We start from the raw sequence: 18,220 nt of genomic DNA, 5'->3' as shown, positions 1-18,220 counted from the left end.
TTTAATTATATATAAAAATTACCCTAAAAATATAATCGAAGCCTGGATGAACCTTAGATCGAAAAATAATGTTGAGGTGGAGCAAAGTTTCTTTAAAGATTTTTCTGATTAATCCATAAGTGAAAATCCTGGAAAGTAGATATCAGCCATACATTGTTGAGATTTCCTGATGGTAGCTTGGGTTTACGCTAAACTATCCTCCTTGTTATGGGCATGGTAAAGCATTTCGACGAATTTCGTGTAGTTCAGTGACTAACAAATCGAAAGACCCACAAAAAAATAAGATCAATCAATGTTGCCAAAAAATTGACAAACCTAGGAAAGATTAGCGAAAATCGCTACCTAATCTTGCAAAATGTCATCGAAGATGGAATGATTGCCACCCAAATCAGTTGCTACTGTATACTACGTTTGTGTTACTTGTTCTTCTTTGCCTCTTTGGTTCGATCGACCTAATGGAGCTTCTGTGTTCTTGAAGCAACTCGTCTCTATGAGTTGAGTTTTGATGGTCCAAATACTTGGCTTTGAAGAAGAACTGACTAAGATGTCAACAATAATTCGACGATATATCGCTAATATGTTATCAAATGTCACTAATGTCGTTGTTATGTTGTCAATGTGGTTTCATCTACTATTTCAAAATATTTAACCCTATTTTGCTCCAATCTTATAACGACAAAATGGATCTTAGTTTGTTCTTGGTAACTCATTTCATAGTTTGTGTCAACAAACAAGATTTCTCGAGTACAAATCGATCAAGGATTTTCCAAACTTCATGAGTTTTGCCCGCATACAAATGGAGACACTGTGTCCATTAAGACATTATTTCTCCGTTATCTTTAGGTCAAAATTACACTCAGGGTTTATCTTCCTCAAGTTAAACTACACAACAATATTTAGACTAAAATGACTTCAAATACCCCCTCAAAACTATGTACAGATCCATTAATGTTCAAAAGCCAACCTGCTCCATTGTGAAGCAGGAAACAGGTCTAAAGGCGTCATAGAATCACATTAAAGCAAGTGATGTTTGAACCTTGATTACTGATGGGAAAAGGATGGTTCATTACATGGGCATAAATAAAAACAAAATGGACAGGTAGTTCTTAGTAACTCATTTCAGTTACTCCTACTTTTATACTTTTGCACATACAACTCTGGAGTAAAAATGGATCCCAGATGAGTTAGCTTGGATAACGGTTTGTGACTATTTTGGGGACACTTATACACTGAGTCTTTATTTCTCCATTATCTTTTTACATCATTATCTTCCTTGAAAAAGAAAAGTACAGATCCATTAATGTTCAAAACCAACCTGCTCATTGTGAAGCAGGAAAAGGTTTAAAGGCGTCATAGAATCACATTAAAGCAAGTTGCTAATTGTTACTGAGGGGAACAGATGGTTCACCCAGCAGCTCAACTGCAGCACAGAATTCCAAGAATGGTTATTATTTCTATCTTTGATACAAATGTAAATTTACAGAAAAGAAGAAAAGAAAAAAAAATGGTAAACCCAGATGATTAGCCAGGAAAACGGATAGAAACAAAGCATTTTGTGGACTTCTACACTGACCAGTTTCCCACCCGACATTTATTAGATCAGTGTGAAACTTAATATATATTAGGCAGCACACAGGTGCTTGATCTTCTAGCCCTCACTCCCTGCATGCACCAATATCACCAAGTAAAATTGGGCTATTACTAGTTGGAATCATTACATAAAAAATAAATAAATAAAGGGGGGACTTCTCTGTCACCTGCTAAATGCAATATGCACACTAGTCTGGTTCCTGAACAGAAATGCATTCCTCAAGAGTTTATACGAGATCCTCTCAAGCTGTTTAACCTGGGAGTTTCTCCTAACCTGGGTTGTTTCTACATTCTGGGGGGGGGGGGAGAGATATCATAGCAGAGACTAAATTTATTTTATAGTCAGGAAATATTAATCTTCCAACTCGTCTTCTGAGGGTCATAACTTTTCACTAGAATGTAGGTATGGAGGCCATGGTACAGTCGGTGCTCCATAAGCTATTCAATCAATTCATTCCTCAAAAGGGAGATTTCAAAGCCAAATGAATGTTCAAGCTGTGTAAGCAACCTTCGAAGTTCAGTTTGCTAATTAGGAATATTATTTTCCTATTTTGAGAGGACTTGCCTTTGATATGCACTCGTAAATTTTTGGAAGCTCACCCATTATTTTTTAATCCACTCTGAAGAACTCCTACAATAAAGGTATTTATGATGGATAAGGCATTCTTATTGGTTTCATGATGAAACTTGATCTCCTTTTCTGTTAGTTTATTGAGACTCCTTGAAAGAAGCACAAATTACACCTCAATTTAGTGTAGCAAAGATGAGCCCTTGCCTTGGAAGTTGACAAAAACTTCTAATCGTTTTCTGCTAAATGACTATCCATCTTTCCAAAAGTTGATTTATCTTCACCAACTTATATTACCTTGTAGATAAATCTTTTTGAAGGAAATAACAGAAAGATAGGAGAGGATTTACATGCCAAGCCAATGTCGTAAGAGAAATAGTATATTTAATGAGAACAGAGATGGGTGACCGCATATTTAATGAGAGAGGAGAGAGGCTGTCAAAGAAAGTCCGAACTGACAGCACGTAGTTCCTCATCCCCAGAAAAATACAATCCCTCTTGGCAACAAGTAAAAAAGGGTAAACCTGGTGCCGAAGGCTTCATATAAGCAGAGTCCCCGGAGGAGGCGGGGCAATTTTTCTGCGCAGCCTTAACCCAGCTATTGGGAACAACTAGACTGAATAAAAATAATCAGCTAAATCTTCTACAGATATTTTTCCAAGTCTTATATTGTAAACTAGCATTTGCTGCAGAAAACAGTGACATAAGGATAATGTTCTAGTCTGATAAGTGCTTCTTTGTGGGAACACCGACAAATCAATCACATAAAAGGCCAATTAAAAAATGGAATAAGGATGGGCAAGCTACTCTTCGATGTAAGCAAAATGAACATGAATAAGGCTTAAACACTGATTAAAACATTCAGAATTCCATAGAAGTGATGGATAAGTACTACAGGGAAGAAAAAAAAATTCACCATTACTTACACTTGCCCAAAATACTTACTTGAAATACAAACACATATACGAATCTGAAGTATCATCTAAATCTCTATGATCCATCTCACTGCTTTACTATAAGCATCCACTGATTAAGTCTGCAAAAAATGGGGAAATTGCGATGAGGATCACCACTTAACTCTCTCAATGGACCTCACGTATAATAAAATGAGACTAGTTTGGTAGCTCAATAAACTTGTTATATAGGCAATTTATCTGCCAGAAAGGAAATTGTTGATTACTATCCTCTTCCCCCCACCCCAAAAAAAGGAAAAAGAAAAAGAAAAGACCCTCCCATGTGCACCCCTCAACAAACAAAAAATGTAACAAACGGAGTATTTCATGTGAAGATATGATCACAGACTAGGTGATATTCAGCCAGCCAACAGTAGACTCCAGATAAGGAACCTGAGGCTTCATAACTTTTTACATATGAAACTCAAGCTCAGTTAAAAGAATTTCTGGTGAACTATGCACAACTTAGTAAAACTAGAGACTGACAGCATTTTGTATAACAGGATTTACAACATCATCAATAAAGAGGAATTGATGTGGATCCAGCACCAAAACTAATGTAGTTTTAGATTAGTAAATAATTAATTAGGAGCCAGACCTTCCAAGACCTCGATCAGAAGTAACTTATGGGACAAAATAGGTTAAGTTTAGGTAGGTTAGTTATGGTGTGATAAGGTGGGTGGAGTAACCTCAGATGGTATTCCCTTATTGAAGGTTTAATTAGGTCAATAATGGGATGGGGTCATGGGGACTAGCTAATAGGAACCGGCTTTTGGTGTTTTGGTTTGGAAAGCAAATTTAAAAATGGGTGGTAAAGCCCTAATATGGAGTGATTTGGGGTATATCTTTAGATTTCAGACTTGGGGTTCAAGGGGTTTTTTAAGGCTCAGGATAGGGTGAAACTTGGATCCAATTATCAGGAAATTGCTGGTTCAGGGTTTAGAATGGTGGAATTGATTGCAACTTGGTTTGAAGGTAGGGGATTATATATAGGGAGATGATTGTGCAAATTAGGGACAGATTTGGTGGCAAGATTGATGTAGATCTGCCCTTGAACTTTGAGGTTCTTGGGGAGTCCAAAAATTCAAGAAAATCAAAAGAAAAGGAGGAAAAAAAAGGTAGGGATGGGGTGTCGGCCTAATGCAAACCTGGAATTGGGCTGCAATGGTGAGCTTTCACAGGTGGGAATTAGAAGAATAGGTAGAGGAAGAAGGGGATGTAGAGATAGGGGAAGGAAAAATCTAAATCCAATACCACTCAATTCGTTTTGTTCAATCTTGAAATCGATCCTAATAAGCCATCTAAAGGAATTAAAACCAAATCCTAGTTGAAATATAAAAGTCAAAAAAACAAATTAGGAATACTAAAACAAATAGAAGACTAAAATTTAAAACTGGAATAAAATATTTAATTAAGTTCAACACTTGTTGGACCCAACCCCATTGGACCGGTTCTTTTTGGAGTTGGAGAACTGATTAAACTAGTCTGATACTGCATCAGCTTCAAGCTTACCTTGATGAACGGGCCTAGTGCAGGTTGATTCCTCAACCAAGACAGGATCTTGGATATTACTCACCGAGAACCTAATAAAACTCACCATCAATTTTACTTACCAAGGATCCCAAGCCTCTGGATGTTAATCACCAAACAACTAATCTAATCTAGGTTTAGATAAGACAACTCTTGAAGGGAAAAAAGATAAGTCCTTTTTGGTGTTGGGAACTGACCACAAACTGAGGTCGCTGCCCAGCCACTGAAGTTACTGCAAAGCAGTCATGGTAGTATCAACAGTATTTTCCATACCCAGTTCTTCAGGGTCTACTAGGCTTGGTATTTTTGTAATTTCTGCCCATCTTGAGTAAAGGCTCAACAGTCTTTCACTTTCTTACTAGTTTAATAATGCTTGTGAAAGCCAGCATGATCTAGTGTTTTATTTGTTGCTATAGGAGTTAAAGTCCTGAGTTTACAAGGAATGTATTCTTATTTTCAGTTGGTATTCAAGTCCTTTTTACAAGGTGAACCTAATGGAATGCCAATTATTCAGTTATATATACAGCCCCCATTGATGTGTAGATACACTGGTTTTTATTTAAAAATTGGGGGGGGGGGGGGGCTAAACATTACAGCTCTTGCTGCCTCTCTTAGAAGTATTAACTGATCAAGGATCAGATTAGTTGTTACTCTTGGAAGGTAACATCCAAGGTGGGATCTCTCAGATTCTTGGCAACATCTAGATCTGGCTGAAGTTGAGGATTCAATCTTCATAAACACTTTATCCTCTTTGACACTTGAAGACAAGGCCCTTCTTCAAGGTATGTTGGAGGCACAGCACACCATTCCTCCTTTCATATCACCTACTTTTCACTTTATCAAACCCTAACCCTCTAAGGCAATTTCCCTACAAATCAAGAAACCATGGAATTCCATATCCCTCCATCCAAACCTTCCTCCTTTCAAGCATAAGATCGCCAGCACCCAGTGAGATGTGATCCAAACCCCAACCACGTCTAAGATCTCTAACCCTGGGGACCATCATCTTCTTGAAAAATCCCTAATTTCTTGACCCTATGATCAAGTCCATATCTTTCAACCAACCATCCAAATCCCTTATAACTTTAAGGACCATTATCCATCCCACTCACTTTAGGTCCTTCCTAGTCAAATCAAGTTCTCTATAACCCAAAAATCCAAACTCTAAAGTTTAACCCATATAACCAAATATCAAGAACCCCACTCTCCCCCCCCCCCCTCCCCAAGCCACCCGAAACAATTATCTATTAGCATCAAACCCATTTGAGATTTCCCGTGAACCCATCCCATATGGCCTAAGCAAACCTAACCTATTTTGTCCCTGAGCTGTTTCTGATCAAGATCTTGGTTTAATTGGCCCTCATTCAGAGAGGCTACATCAGGAGATCTTCATTAGTACTCAATATAAATTCACTAATAGACTGAGGTAGGGGATGCCAAACCAATGAATAATTTACCAATACTATAACCATCTCCTAATGATTTATAGCCATGGTGTAACAGGGAATGTCAAGTCTTCTGTCTATCGTTACCTCTCAGGAGTCGGGATCAATGCGTTTTTTCCCCAGCTATAGTTATTCAAGAAAACACTGTACAAACTTAGTTATTCAGATTACTTTCGACAATTTGTTATTTCCTCGGATGATAAGTCATAAGTCAATGCCATCCTTCTAACCGTCCAACATACCATCCTAAAGAATCTTCAATTTCAAAAATTCCAGAGCCGCTCCAAAGCGTGGAATAAATAGTGGAAAACAGATCAAAATTCGAGACAAATATCAATAGGATCCGAATTTCGGCGATTACCTGAAAATTGCCGAGAGACAGGAGCTCTCCATCCATCAAAATCACATACTTTCACATAATGATTGATCATAGTTTAACAGTCAGCGAGGAGCAACGTTCTGCCTTCTCCCATAGAAAGTGAAAAATATGGGAAGACGAAGAAGCACAGCTCCCCCAAAAACTGAGGAGATCACAGGTACACCCGAGAAACGCCGTTCCGCGGCCGGTCTGACCGGCGTCCAAACCATCTCCGGCCCGGATTTCCGTGTCTTCCACCAACGAAACTGGTCCAAGCTGTCGTTTGATTGCGTAGGAACCGGCTCATCCGGTAAAAAACGATCTGGCCGGGGGAGAAAAGCCATCGCTTCCAACAGAACAAACCGGTTCATCCGGTTAGGTCTCCTTTCTCCCTCGAGTGTTTATATACGATGAACCCGGCTCTCTCAGGTCATCTTATTGGCCATTCCTCGAAGAGAAACCAAGGAAGCTTCTCTCCTCCGTCCTTCCCTCCCTGCTTCACTCTCTTTCTCCTCTCTTCTTCTTCGTTCATCTGGGGAATCCCAATGTTGAATGAATTGAAAGAGAGTCTCAGGACCAGAAGCTACATGTAAGTATTCCTGCTCTTTCTTTCTTTCTTTCTTCTCTGTTATTGGTAGTTGGATTATGAATGTATCTTATGCACAATGTATGGACTGTTGTGTTTATATTACCATTTAAAATGTAGTTTTTGATTAGTTTATTTGTTTTTTATCTTGAAGAGTGAAGTATTTGTTCTTGCAACATCTGCTACTGAAAGGGTGTCAAAATCCCTTATAATAATTAGTTCTCGAGTACATGATGGAAGCTGAATTAGAGCCCATACCTATTGGGTCACAGAAACGTGACCTGGCTTGGAAGCACTGTCAGATGTTCAAGATTGATAATCGGGTTAGACTCAAATGTATTTATTGTTGTAAAATATTTTCTGGTGGAGGTATCCATAGAATTAAAGAACATTTAGCTGGCCGGAAAGGAAATGGAGCTACTTGTCCTGGAGTGCATCCAGATGTTCGCCATATAATGCGGGAAAGTTTAGATGGGTCAATGGTTAGAATGAAAAAGAAGCAAAAGCTGATAGAAGAAGCTGCTCATGTGCCCCTACCTCCTAATGAGGCAGAAATTTATAACCCTCAGTGCCAAGCAAATAGTGGACTCCAACTGCTTGCAGCTCCCAATCCAGTTGAGTCAAACTTGGTCTTGTCAGTCAAGCAAGAGGAAGGAACAACTGATAATAGTTCAGAGAGATGGAAAAGAGGCGTAGTGGGTCATCCTCCTTCAGCTCCTCTGGGTGAAACTAATCCAATTAGAGACCTCACCTTGCAATCAACTAGGGGAAAGGATCAAGTTTATATGACAATAGGTCGGTTTCTATATGATGCTGGGATTCCTCTAGATGCGGTAAACTCTATCTATTTTCAACCAATGATCGATGCCATTGCCTTGGGAGGACCAGACCTCAAATCACCATCATATCATGATCTCCGGGGCTGGATATTGAAGAATTCAGTTGAAGAAGTGAAGAAAATCATCGAGCAATACCAGGGAACATGGGGAAGGACTGGATGCTCTGTCCTTGCTGATGAATGGACACTGGAGGGGGGAAAAATATTGATCAACTTCTTGGTTTATTGTCCTGAAGGAACAATGTTTCTCAAATCAGTTGATGCATCAGACATAATCAGGTTACCTGGTGCTCTTTACGAACTGCTTAAAGAAGTCGTGGAGGATGTTGGAGTCCAACATGTATTGCAGGTTATTACTGACAGTGCAGAACACTATGTTGAAGCTGGGAAAAGCTTAACAGAAACCTTCCCTTCTATATACTGGACTCCGTGCTCTGTTCGTTGCATAGATCTGATGCTTGAGGATTTTGGAAAGTTTGATTGGATAAATAGAATACTTGAGCAGGCCAAATCGGTTACAAGGTTTATTTATAATCATGTTGAGGTATTAAATATGATGCGAAGGTATACACATGGGAAAGAATTAATACAGCCAGCACTCACCCGCTCTGCAACAAACTTTACAATTTTGCAGAGTATGTTTAGCCTTCAAGATAGTTTGCAGCAAATGGTTACTTCTCAGGAGTGGATTAACTGCTCATATTCAAAAACCCCAGATGGACTTGAATTGATTGACATAATTTATAGTCCATACTTTTGGTCTTCATGTGTCACTATCATCCATGTGACAGATCCCCTCCTACAAGCTTTGAGAATTGTAGGAAGTGAGAAAAGACCAGCAATGGGATATATTTATGAAGCAATGTACCGAGCCAAGGAAGCTATAAAAAAGGAACTCATTGAGAGAAAGGATTATCTGGTATACTGGAATGTTATTGATTATAGGTGGAATAGGCAACTTCATCGTCCTCTTCATGCAGCAGGTTGTTACCTAAATCCCAAGTGTTTTTATAGTATTGAAGGAGATGTACCTAATGAGATCATGTCAGGGATGTTGGATTGTATTGAGAGGTTAGTTCCTGATACAAAGATCCAAGATAAAATAACCAAAGAATTGAGCTCATACAAGAATGCTATTGGGGATTTAGGGCGGAAGATGGCAATTAGAGCTAGACACACTATGCTTCCTGGTATCAGTTTTCTCTTCAGATTCAATCTGTTTTGGAGGTTTTTTTGTTGTGTTTAATGTTTCAGCTTCTCTTTTATATTTAGTCTTACCGTATAGTTGATTAGCTTTTATGGAAACTATAGAAAAACAGAAGATGAGTGTGTGACAGTTTTCATTACCCTTAAATTTCTTTTAACTGTGAGGAAGGAAGGATGGGTTACATTTTTTTGAGTCCAAACTGAATGGAACTTATCTTGCTTAGTCAATTTTTACATGATATGAAACTATCCTTTGCATTCTTCTGTGTTTAAGTTTTGGTTAACGTGGTTTAAAAAGAAATGCAACAAGATGGTTACAATCATGTGACATTGGTTGACAACAACCTTGTGGGCTGCAATATGTATGACATGTAGAGAAAGACTAAAACCTGTCTTCCCATTATAGTGTGTGTGTTCCATAACATATATATTTTACATACTATTGATGCTTTCAAATTTTTAAAATCTGTAGTTGAATGGTGGTCCACTTATGGAGGAGGTTGCCCAAATTTGGCACGCTTGGCCATCTGTATTCTCAGTCAAACTTGCAGTGCAACTGGTTTCAAGCAAAATCAGGTTTCTTTCAAGCAATTTCACCACCAGAGGAGAAGCCACATTGAACATCAAAGACTGAGTGACCTCGTATTTGTTCAATCCAACTTGCAGTTGCGGCTACGGTATGTATTCTACTGGACATTGCACCTTTTTACTCTAGCATTTTTCATCATACTTATGTCTCAAGTGTGGGAAAAGAAGGGGAAAGAAAAGCCAATTTTTTGTTTATTGACTGTTTCAGACTACATAGAAAGAACAAGGAACAGGATGCTCGGGATCCTATCTCCTTCAACAACATTGATACTGTTGAGGACTGGGTAACAGAAAAAGAAAATCTTCCCACAGGACATGGAGATTCAGATTGGAGGGCACTTGTCCAGCCTGCTGCTAATACTATGTTGCCTTTGCCTCCGAATGATGAGAACGGAGGCTTGGTTGCAGGTAATTTCCATTCTTCTTAGTTTTGGAGATATGCTAGAGAAGCTCACAGTCAGATGACTTACCTTGGGCATTAAACAGGATTTGAAGATGATGAGATTCACAATGGTGTCAAAGTAATCGACGAGAATGACACTGAAAACCAGTTGGAAGTGACAGTGATGGGGACATGGGACACCAAAGGTGACTGTCATTGATTGGTAATCCTTGACTTTGTTATTAAAGTATCAACGAAGGCACAGTGTAGGAGGGGGAAATGAATGTAAAGAATGAGTCTATGATTGGGGGTTATGGCTGAAATTCTTCATAGGTTCATAACCCTCTTGACTTGTCAATGTTAATCATCTTGTTTATTCAACTCTCTTTTTCCCCCTTTTTCACCAGCACCTGATCTTGCTAGCCGAAGAAACTTAAGCACCACGAAGGTGAAAGCATGTGGAAATAGGTAGCAATTAGATTGATGCCGGAATTCATGTGCACAGTTTTATGCGTTGCTGTGAGGGGATTTTGTTATATACCTTCTAGCAGCACCTGCTCTTTAATAGAGTATGGAATTGATGATCACAAAAAACTTGGAGCTTAGCAACTTGGAATGTAGTATAGTGTTTTTGATAACTTAGAAAAACACAATGGCTTCTGGGAATTGAAACCTAGAGGCAGTTGTAGAAATCAAATGTCATTCAAGTGGCCACCAAAGTCATTGAGTGTGAGACACCTTGTGTTTGTATAAACCAAGGGAGAACCTGATGAGGTTGATTTCCATTTAGTTCCAATAGTTTCAGTCAGAATTATTATAGAAGCTATGTCAGCAGATATGAACATGGAACAGATCCAAATACTCTGCTTGAATTGTTTTTCGCATATAGTTTCTTTCGAGACACTATTGTTTCTGGCTAATTCTAGCAGTTTTTAGATTACCCGTAACTGTAAATTTTGATCGGCCTAAAATTCTTGACCCTAACCCAAAACTTTATGGCCAAGCTAACTCTTATTTGTTTTGATTGGGCTGGAGTAGGCCTTGATTGGCTGTGACCTCGTTTGCCTCTACCTAGCCCTTTGGCCCAGACTACAAAACAATAAAGCAATCCATTATTAGGGTTGGCATCCAATGAACCCAAAATATATTTTATCAAACTCTGAACTGAAAACTAATATCAGCACAGAAGTTTTGGGGAAACTCAGTAGTACAAAATGTAAAATATCAATAGCAAATATTGATAATACTACATAAACTAACAAACCATATGGTTATGGTCATTAGACTTTTTTGTAGCACTCCATTGACTAAGAAACACTGGCTGCAAATGACTGTTGAAATTAGGGCCACAATTAGGAGTCCAAATCAAGGTAGATCAGAATTAAAATCAGGGTTGGGACTAGCATTAATCAAGGTTGAGATTAGGTTAAATTTGGGGTCAAAATCAAGGTTACCTTAGACCAGTTAAGTCTTTATTTAAGGCTAAAATATTCAGGTTGAGATTGAACACTACTTGGGTCGATGCCAAACTTGCACCCTTATATAGAAGCATCAAGCAAGCAATTATTTATGCTTTTCATTGGAATGGAATTAAAAAAAAAATGTTTGAAAATCTTGCACCGACGAGTTCAATGTAGGGCAAACAATTCAAAAAATAAAACTTAGGGATAGTGACAAAACTATGACATACAAAGTTTTGAAAGCATCCGGACAAACAATCATTTATCATCAACTTGTAGAAAGATTGACCTTCAAAAAAGTTACCGTTATACGTCTCTTCATAAGAAAATTTAGCTTTATGTTTCAATCACAAAACTGAGAAATTGCTTCAGTCATGTATATTTATCATCAAGCAGAATTTTGAGCCTTGGGATTCTAAATTTTGATCAAGATAAATGGTCGAGATTGAAATCTCAATTGAAATTTCTATTCAACGGCTCGAATTATTTCGCATGACAATCTTGTACATTTAATAAAATGCACAGGACTAACTAAAGCAAAGTCCTAGAATATTGTCTCTTAAAAAAAATTTTATCTTTATGTTTCAATTACAAAACTACAACATTCCAGATTTAAGAGTAAAGTTGTCCACCTAAAGAAGAGAAATCCCAAATGTCTACCTAAAAAAGAGAAATTTCAATCCTCATAGTTATATGCTACATATAAATAATAACAATATCTCCTTTTCTAGAAAATTCCCCAAACATCCCAAATCACTTTCTTGGTAGTCACGATAACCCACGATGTTAGCGTGGGATTTTGCTTAAGCTTTGTACAATTAATATGCAATACTAAGCTGTTTTAATTTTTTCTTTTTTGGGTTTCACTAGTGTAATTCAAAAAGCAAAAAGCAAAAAATTAAAAAATTAAAAATTAAAAATTAAAAAAACCACCAAAACTGGTGGTCCATAATTCATCGGAACATTAGGTAATTGCACAGCGCTAAAGCAAAATCTGTTAGCATGGATATTCTGTTTTCAAACCCCACATGTGAATCTTACAATTTATCTGTTTATTGATAAATAAAAATAAATAAAAAGAAGCCAGTGGACATATATAACTCACCTCGAATTGGTAACCAACAGCTCCAGCAGCCCACATGGCTGTGGGAGACATTTATGCCCATCCAATGAGTTGCAGAGGAATCTCCATTAGAAAAACATCAAAATGTCCAGATCAAGACAATCGGATTTCATAATTCCATTCTACCATTATTTAATTCCAAATCAAAATGTTGTACAAAAAAATGTGTACAGAAATCATGTTATAATTTACACAACAGAGAATGGGAAATTGCATGTAAATTCCAAACACAAGGAGTAATTAATAATTAATTACACAAGGGGGGGGGGGGAAATTTAGAAACCGCCTGAGTTGCCGAGTTAGTGAGTGAGTCACCGTTGTTGTCCGATATAGAATTAACGGCCACCATTGGCCTGGGCGATCGACAATTCTCCGACTTCCTCATCTGCCGCCTGCGTTAACGAGAAAGAACTCATCACCACCTTCTCAAACGAGGAAGAAGGATAAGAATAAGAATGCAAGAAATCTTCGAACCCAACATCGTCATTTTCACACTTCTCGGTGCCTTCGTACTCCCCCGGCGCATTCAAGACTTCAGGTATCCTCGTCTCCCATTGCAGGTAACTCAAGACCTGCCTCACGCTAGGACGCGCCGTGGGTGTACAGTGAGAACACATGAGCCCTAGCTTCAACACCAACAAAGCTTCAACTTCGTCATAGTTCCCCATCAACTTAGGGTCTACAACTTCAAATATACACCCTTCTCTCCACTTCTCCCAAACCCAATCGACCAGAATCAACTCCTCCGGCAACGCCTTCACCTCGATCGGTCGCCGCCCACACACCACCTCCAACAGTAATCCTCCCAAGGCAAACACGTCGGAGTTCGTCGTTGCCTTCCCCGTCCTCGTCAGCTCCGGCGCCAGATACCCTAGCGTCCCAACCACTCGAGTTGTGCTAGGGTTTGATCCGTGCTCGCAGAGTCGAGCGAGACCGAAATCACCCAATCTGGCATTCATTTCTCCGTCCAATAACACGTTACTCGCCTTGACGTCTCTGTGGATCACGACCTGTTCCCATTCTTCGTGCAGGTATAGCAAGCCCGAAGCAACGCCTTTGATGATCTTGAACCTCTGCTCCCAGCTCAGCGTCGATTTTGGCTGGTCGAAGAGGTATCTATCCAAGCTTCCATTGGGCATGTAATCGTATACAAGGAGAAGATCGCCTCCTCTGCGACACCATCCTTGTAATTGAACCAGATTCCTATGTCGCAGCCGACCCATGCTTGAGATCTCAGACGCGAATTCCCGCAAACCCTGTTTCGATTCGTGTGAAATCCGCTTGACTGCGACTAGGGTTTTCGATTTGGGAAGCGTTCCTCTGTACACCCGACCGAATCCACCGATACCGAGTAACTCCTTTTCCTTGAATCCTTTCGTTGCGGCCTTGAGTTCTTGGTAAGAGAAACGATTCGGGCCCAGGTGGAGCTCCCATTCCTCGATCACGTCACCGTTCTTGATTTTGCAGATGATGTAAATGGAAACGCAGATCGCACCCACCACGAGTGCAGCTGATCCAACAGAGACACCGATTATTAGGGCTGTGTGTTTCTTTTTGGGTCTGGGAAGTGATGGGAGAGAAGACGTGTCTAAGGGTTGAGCCTGTCCGTTCACCTTGAAGCTCCATCCGTACAAGTAATGGGAGCTCGCAAGCAGACCCGTTGAAGAAGAAAATCCCACATACATGGAATCATGTAGGATTAGGGAGAGATCTATGGAGAAAGAGATGAGCGGGTTGGTGGGTTTTGAAGAAGTAGGAGAAAGTGTTACGTTGAGAAGACGACTTACAGAATCATATTCGACCCAACACATAATCATTTTACCACTCTTGAGATTAATGTTCTGGGCGTGGGAATCTTCATCGCTGAAGTAGCTTGCAGAAGCAGAGAAGTTGGAGGTCAGACTATCGATGTCGATTCCAACATGGTTATCGTTGATGTCTTCGAACTCGAAGTCTTGAACCGTGTCGAATTCGACGGCGAGGAGATGGTTCGTGACATTACCATTGTCAGTGGCATTGAGAAGGCCGAGATACTGACTGGGCAGAGCACCAGGGAGCTCTTTGCTGGTGGAGATCGTAAAAGCAAAGCCGTGGCCACCGAGAGTTGGGTACTGAGGAACGATGGCGAAAGCGAAAGAGGTGGAGAAGGAGTAAGCTGTGCCGTCGGTGGAGTTCTTGAACTTGATGGGATTAGGGTAGAAGGCTCGACCAATCAAACGACTGGTATCGTTGGTCAATCTGACAACCCCGTTGTTCTCGATCTTAGCAACCCCATTCAAGCTCAGATTACCATGGAAACCACTGTAGATGAAGTCATCGGATTGGGAGAGAACTGAGTTACAGAGCAATAAGGCAAAAACCCAGAAGAAAGCAAAAGTTTTCGCCATCAGATGCAAAATTTGAAAAAGACCCAGATAAGGGATTTAAGAGGAGAGAAAGCAGTAGCAGCTGGGAAGAATCTCCATTAGTAGAGAAGAACAAAAAGGGTTACAAAGTGGAGAAAAACGTACGAAGGCGACCAGAAGAAGCAGAGGCTATAAGTCTGGTCAGTAAATACTTTAGTGATGGAGATATTAAATTCACACGCTTATCTCCTTTTTTTTGAGTTTCCTGGTTCTGAACTTGCTTATGCCTTTTTGCACGATTTTCTCGGTTATCTTTCTTGTGGTACTGAGTTGGGTTTGAAATTGTATATGTAGGGCAGAAGTAGAAGTGTAGAACCTCGAAGAGAATAGTGCTTTATGGGCCCTGGAAAGATCAAAAGAAGAAAGCCAAAACCAACAACCGATTCCTTCTTGCTGGCTCTGTCGCTGTTTGTAACCTTCCCCTGTCTGGCCTTATCTTATAAAACCAGAACCAGATAGAATGAAATGATTTTAACTGGAGGAATTAGGTGGTTCAGCACTGTGACAGTGTCGTAAGAGAGAAGTTAATGAACTTTTAGCTTGTTAAAGCTTGTTTCGTCACTGGATCCATCATTGGAGTAAGCTCGAAGACGCAATCAATCCTGCAGAACCAAGAGAGAAGAGAACCAACCACTATTTGCGGCTAAAGTGATGGGTGTTGTCATTAGTCAAAAGAATCTCAAATTGTGTTTAAATTAAGTTTATGAAATTATAAGACTGACCCATAAGAGCATAGATTAAAAGAGCTGAAAAGAGAAGTGCAAGGGAGAAAGGAGGACGTACAGCTAGATAAAGGGGAGGGGACCGTTGGATCGAGATTTCGGTCTAAAATTTCACAGAATGTTAATGCGTAGGACTGAAACTTTTTTGGAAGAGAAAATGATGAGAAATCATACACGCAAAAAGGCCCAAATATTCAACAAAGGGTCACGTGATTGAAAACCCTCCTGGCGTATTACACCTAACCACATTATCCTGTTGCTACATATATGCTTCTCGAAGTCAAACTATGACGCACACCAATTTTCCTTAGCAAGTTATTGATTAATACATTTTAGTGTAATCCAATATGTGCCCTTTAAAGAATAAAAGAGAGAGATTAATATGTATCGTATTGTGGGGTAGTTTATATATATATGACATTTTATTCAACTGAATATGACAGCAAAAATGCTTAAACATGGTTGATGTTTTGCATCGGCATTCTAAAGCCAAAGATGGCTAAGAAACAGAAAACTTCAAGTGATTAGTTGATAGGTTCTGGATGAGCCAAGGGCTTCAAAGATCTTTTCAAAGATGATTGAACCATGTTCCATTGAATAAAAACAGCACGATAAAAATCTATCTAACAATACTAGTTTGTATCCTCATCTTAAAAAAAAAAATCCAACTAGTATAGAATAGATTAAGGAGCTTGACTCAACCCATTCCATCATTTTCAGAAATTCTTGATGCAATGATCAAGTATCTAATTGAAACCCTAGGGCTGCTATGATGCTTTAGTTCCATGGTGGGTGGGGACCAAGAGAGGTAGCTAGTTGGAAACTAAAACGAAAGGGCTATCTGAAACCGGTTGAAGCCTTGGAAGGGTTGAGTCATCTGGTTTTCTTTCCTTTTCAATTTCAACTTGGTAGTTGTGGAGGTCTCTCCAGGTTTCTCCATCATGCCAAGACTCATAAAAGGTTATCAATGTGGTGCTATTCTTACGTGTCTCCTCTTAGTGTCTTACCCATTAAAGTGGAGAAGACAAGAAATATTTGACTTTCTTACCATCCAAACATGATAGTGGAGTGGGCCTAGCCCAGTGGGCTGGAGGGTGGTGGTTTTTGCTTTTCAGAGGAGTCAAAAAGGCACAAACTATAGGGGGGAGGAAGGAGACTCTTGCCTCCTTGGTCCACTTTATGGTTTTGAAACTTTGAAATGATTTTATTGAAAGAAGACCTTTCTTCCATGGTGACAAAAAAGATTCCATCTCCATTGACATCTACCATCCGTTTTGATTGGATTTTGGTTTTCATGATCGACAAAAAAAAAAAACCATTTATCTACAGATTATACTTTAGTTGTCCACCCTACATTTGTGCATAAATATTAGGTAAATTTCACTCTTTTGATCCATCATTGTCATACATCAAAACCCACAAAGATAATTCATTAGCATTTAAAACCCAGAAGAGATTTGGTTATCTTTCATGTTCAGCATTTAATTAACATAATTTGGAGAGACTAGTGGAGTAAAACTTGATAATAGGAATTTCAAACTCTTATGGTAATAGTTATAGAGTAAAGAACAGCACCAGTTGAGCAATGTGATGCATTCTTGTGTCAGAAGGCATAAAATGTATAGAAAGATAAAATGCAGGAAGGAAGAGGAGAGCATCGCACTATGCCATCAAGTGACATTCTTAAGCTTTTTTTCTTTTTCTTTTTTTAATTAATAAAGAAGGCTGATTGAATCCTTTTAGCTTCTTTGGAGTCAAAGATATCAATTTTGTTTTCTTATTTGTGATTGTGGAGGATTTAATCAGGTTATTTTAGTTTCCAATCAATTGAGAGATCTAGTTTTCTTCTATCCTAGCTCCTCCTTAAGTGAACCTACACCAGTCTTAATTAGGAAAAGCAAAAGATTGATCTGATTTTTACTTTTAAAAGTTGGTGAAATTTATCCCCAAAACCCAATAGTAAATCTTTCCAAGATTTGAGTTAAAAAAAAAAAAAAATTATCTTTCCAGATGGGATTGTGGAAGAGTAGTAAAAAAGGATATACTTGTACTAAGACTAGACATTCATAAGAGTATTGATAGAGTTGTCTAGAAAACTAGGAGCGATGCAACTAAACATGTATAAAATGATCGATGATTTTGAAATACTACCTTGATATTGTCTCCTAATTATTTTCATAGATGCTTGATTTGCTTTAGTTACTTTTCGTATATTTTTTCCACTCCATGCAAATTATTTGGAAGAAGCCTTCAAAAAGGGAACAAAATTTCCACCCTATTCTTTTCAACTTGGAATTATGAATCCTTTCACACATTAAAAAAAGGACAGTGAATAGGGATAAATTCATTGTTCAAGAGACACAAGATCAAGGAATAGAGCACCCTCTTCATCCATTCCAAGTGGGGACAATTGCCATCCAAGTTCTTTAGCCACTCGAATACACACCACAAAATCCACTTTAAATC

General features: G+C 39.0%; 2 protein-coding genes across 2 annotated transcripts; one reads left to right on the top strand and one right to left on the bottom strand.

The window, feature by feature from the left end:
• The first annotated feature begins 6,898 nt into the window (after window positions 1-6,898).
• LOC149023262 (uncharacterized) lies at window positions 6,899-11,068 on the top strand. The gene is made up of 5 exons (XM_089143817.1): window positions 6,899-7,033; window positions 7,185-9,058; window positions 9,547-9,751; window positions 9,871-10,070; window positions 10,149-11,068. The coding sequence occupies exons 2-5, from the start codon at window positions 7,261-7,263 to the stop codon at window positions 10,262-10,264; spliced, it is 2,319 nt and encodes a 772-aa protein (XP_088999943.1). The 5' UTR covers window positions 6,899-7,033; window positions 7,185-7,260; the 3' UTR covers window positions 10,265-11,068.
• A 1,666-nt stretch (window positions 11,069-12,734) lies between these two features.
• LOC149023261 (L-type lectin-domain containing receptor kinase S.4-like) lies at window positions 12,735-15,273 on the bottom strand. Its single transcript, XM_089143816.1, has one exon. It carries the CDS (start codon window positions 15,012-15,014, stop codon window positions 12,963-12,965), a length of 2,052 nt encoding a protein of 683 aa, XP_088999942.1. The 5' UTR covers window positions 15,015-15,273; the 3' UTR covers window positions 12,735-12,962.
• Between the last annotated feature and the right edge of the window lie 2,947 nt (window positions 15,274-18,220).

This window comes from Hakea prostrata, chromosome 2, assembly GCF_041222555.1.
Source record: "Hakea prostrata isolate BN-2017 chromosome 2, UWA_Hpros_2, whole genome shotgun sequence".
NCBI lineage: Eukaryota > Viridiplantae > Streptophyta > Magnoliopsida > Proteales > Proteaceae > Hakea > Hakea prostrata.
The sequence above is the reverse complement of the archived record's forward strand: the minus strand, read 5'-3'. Positions and strand labels throughout refer to the sequence as shown.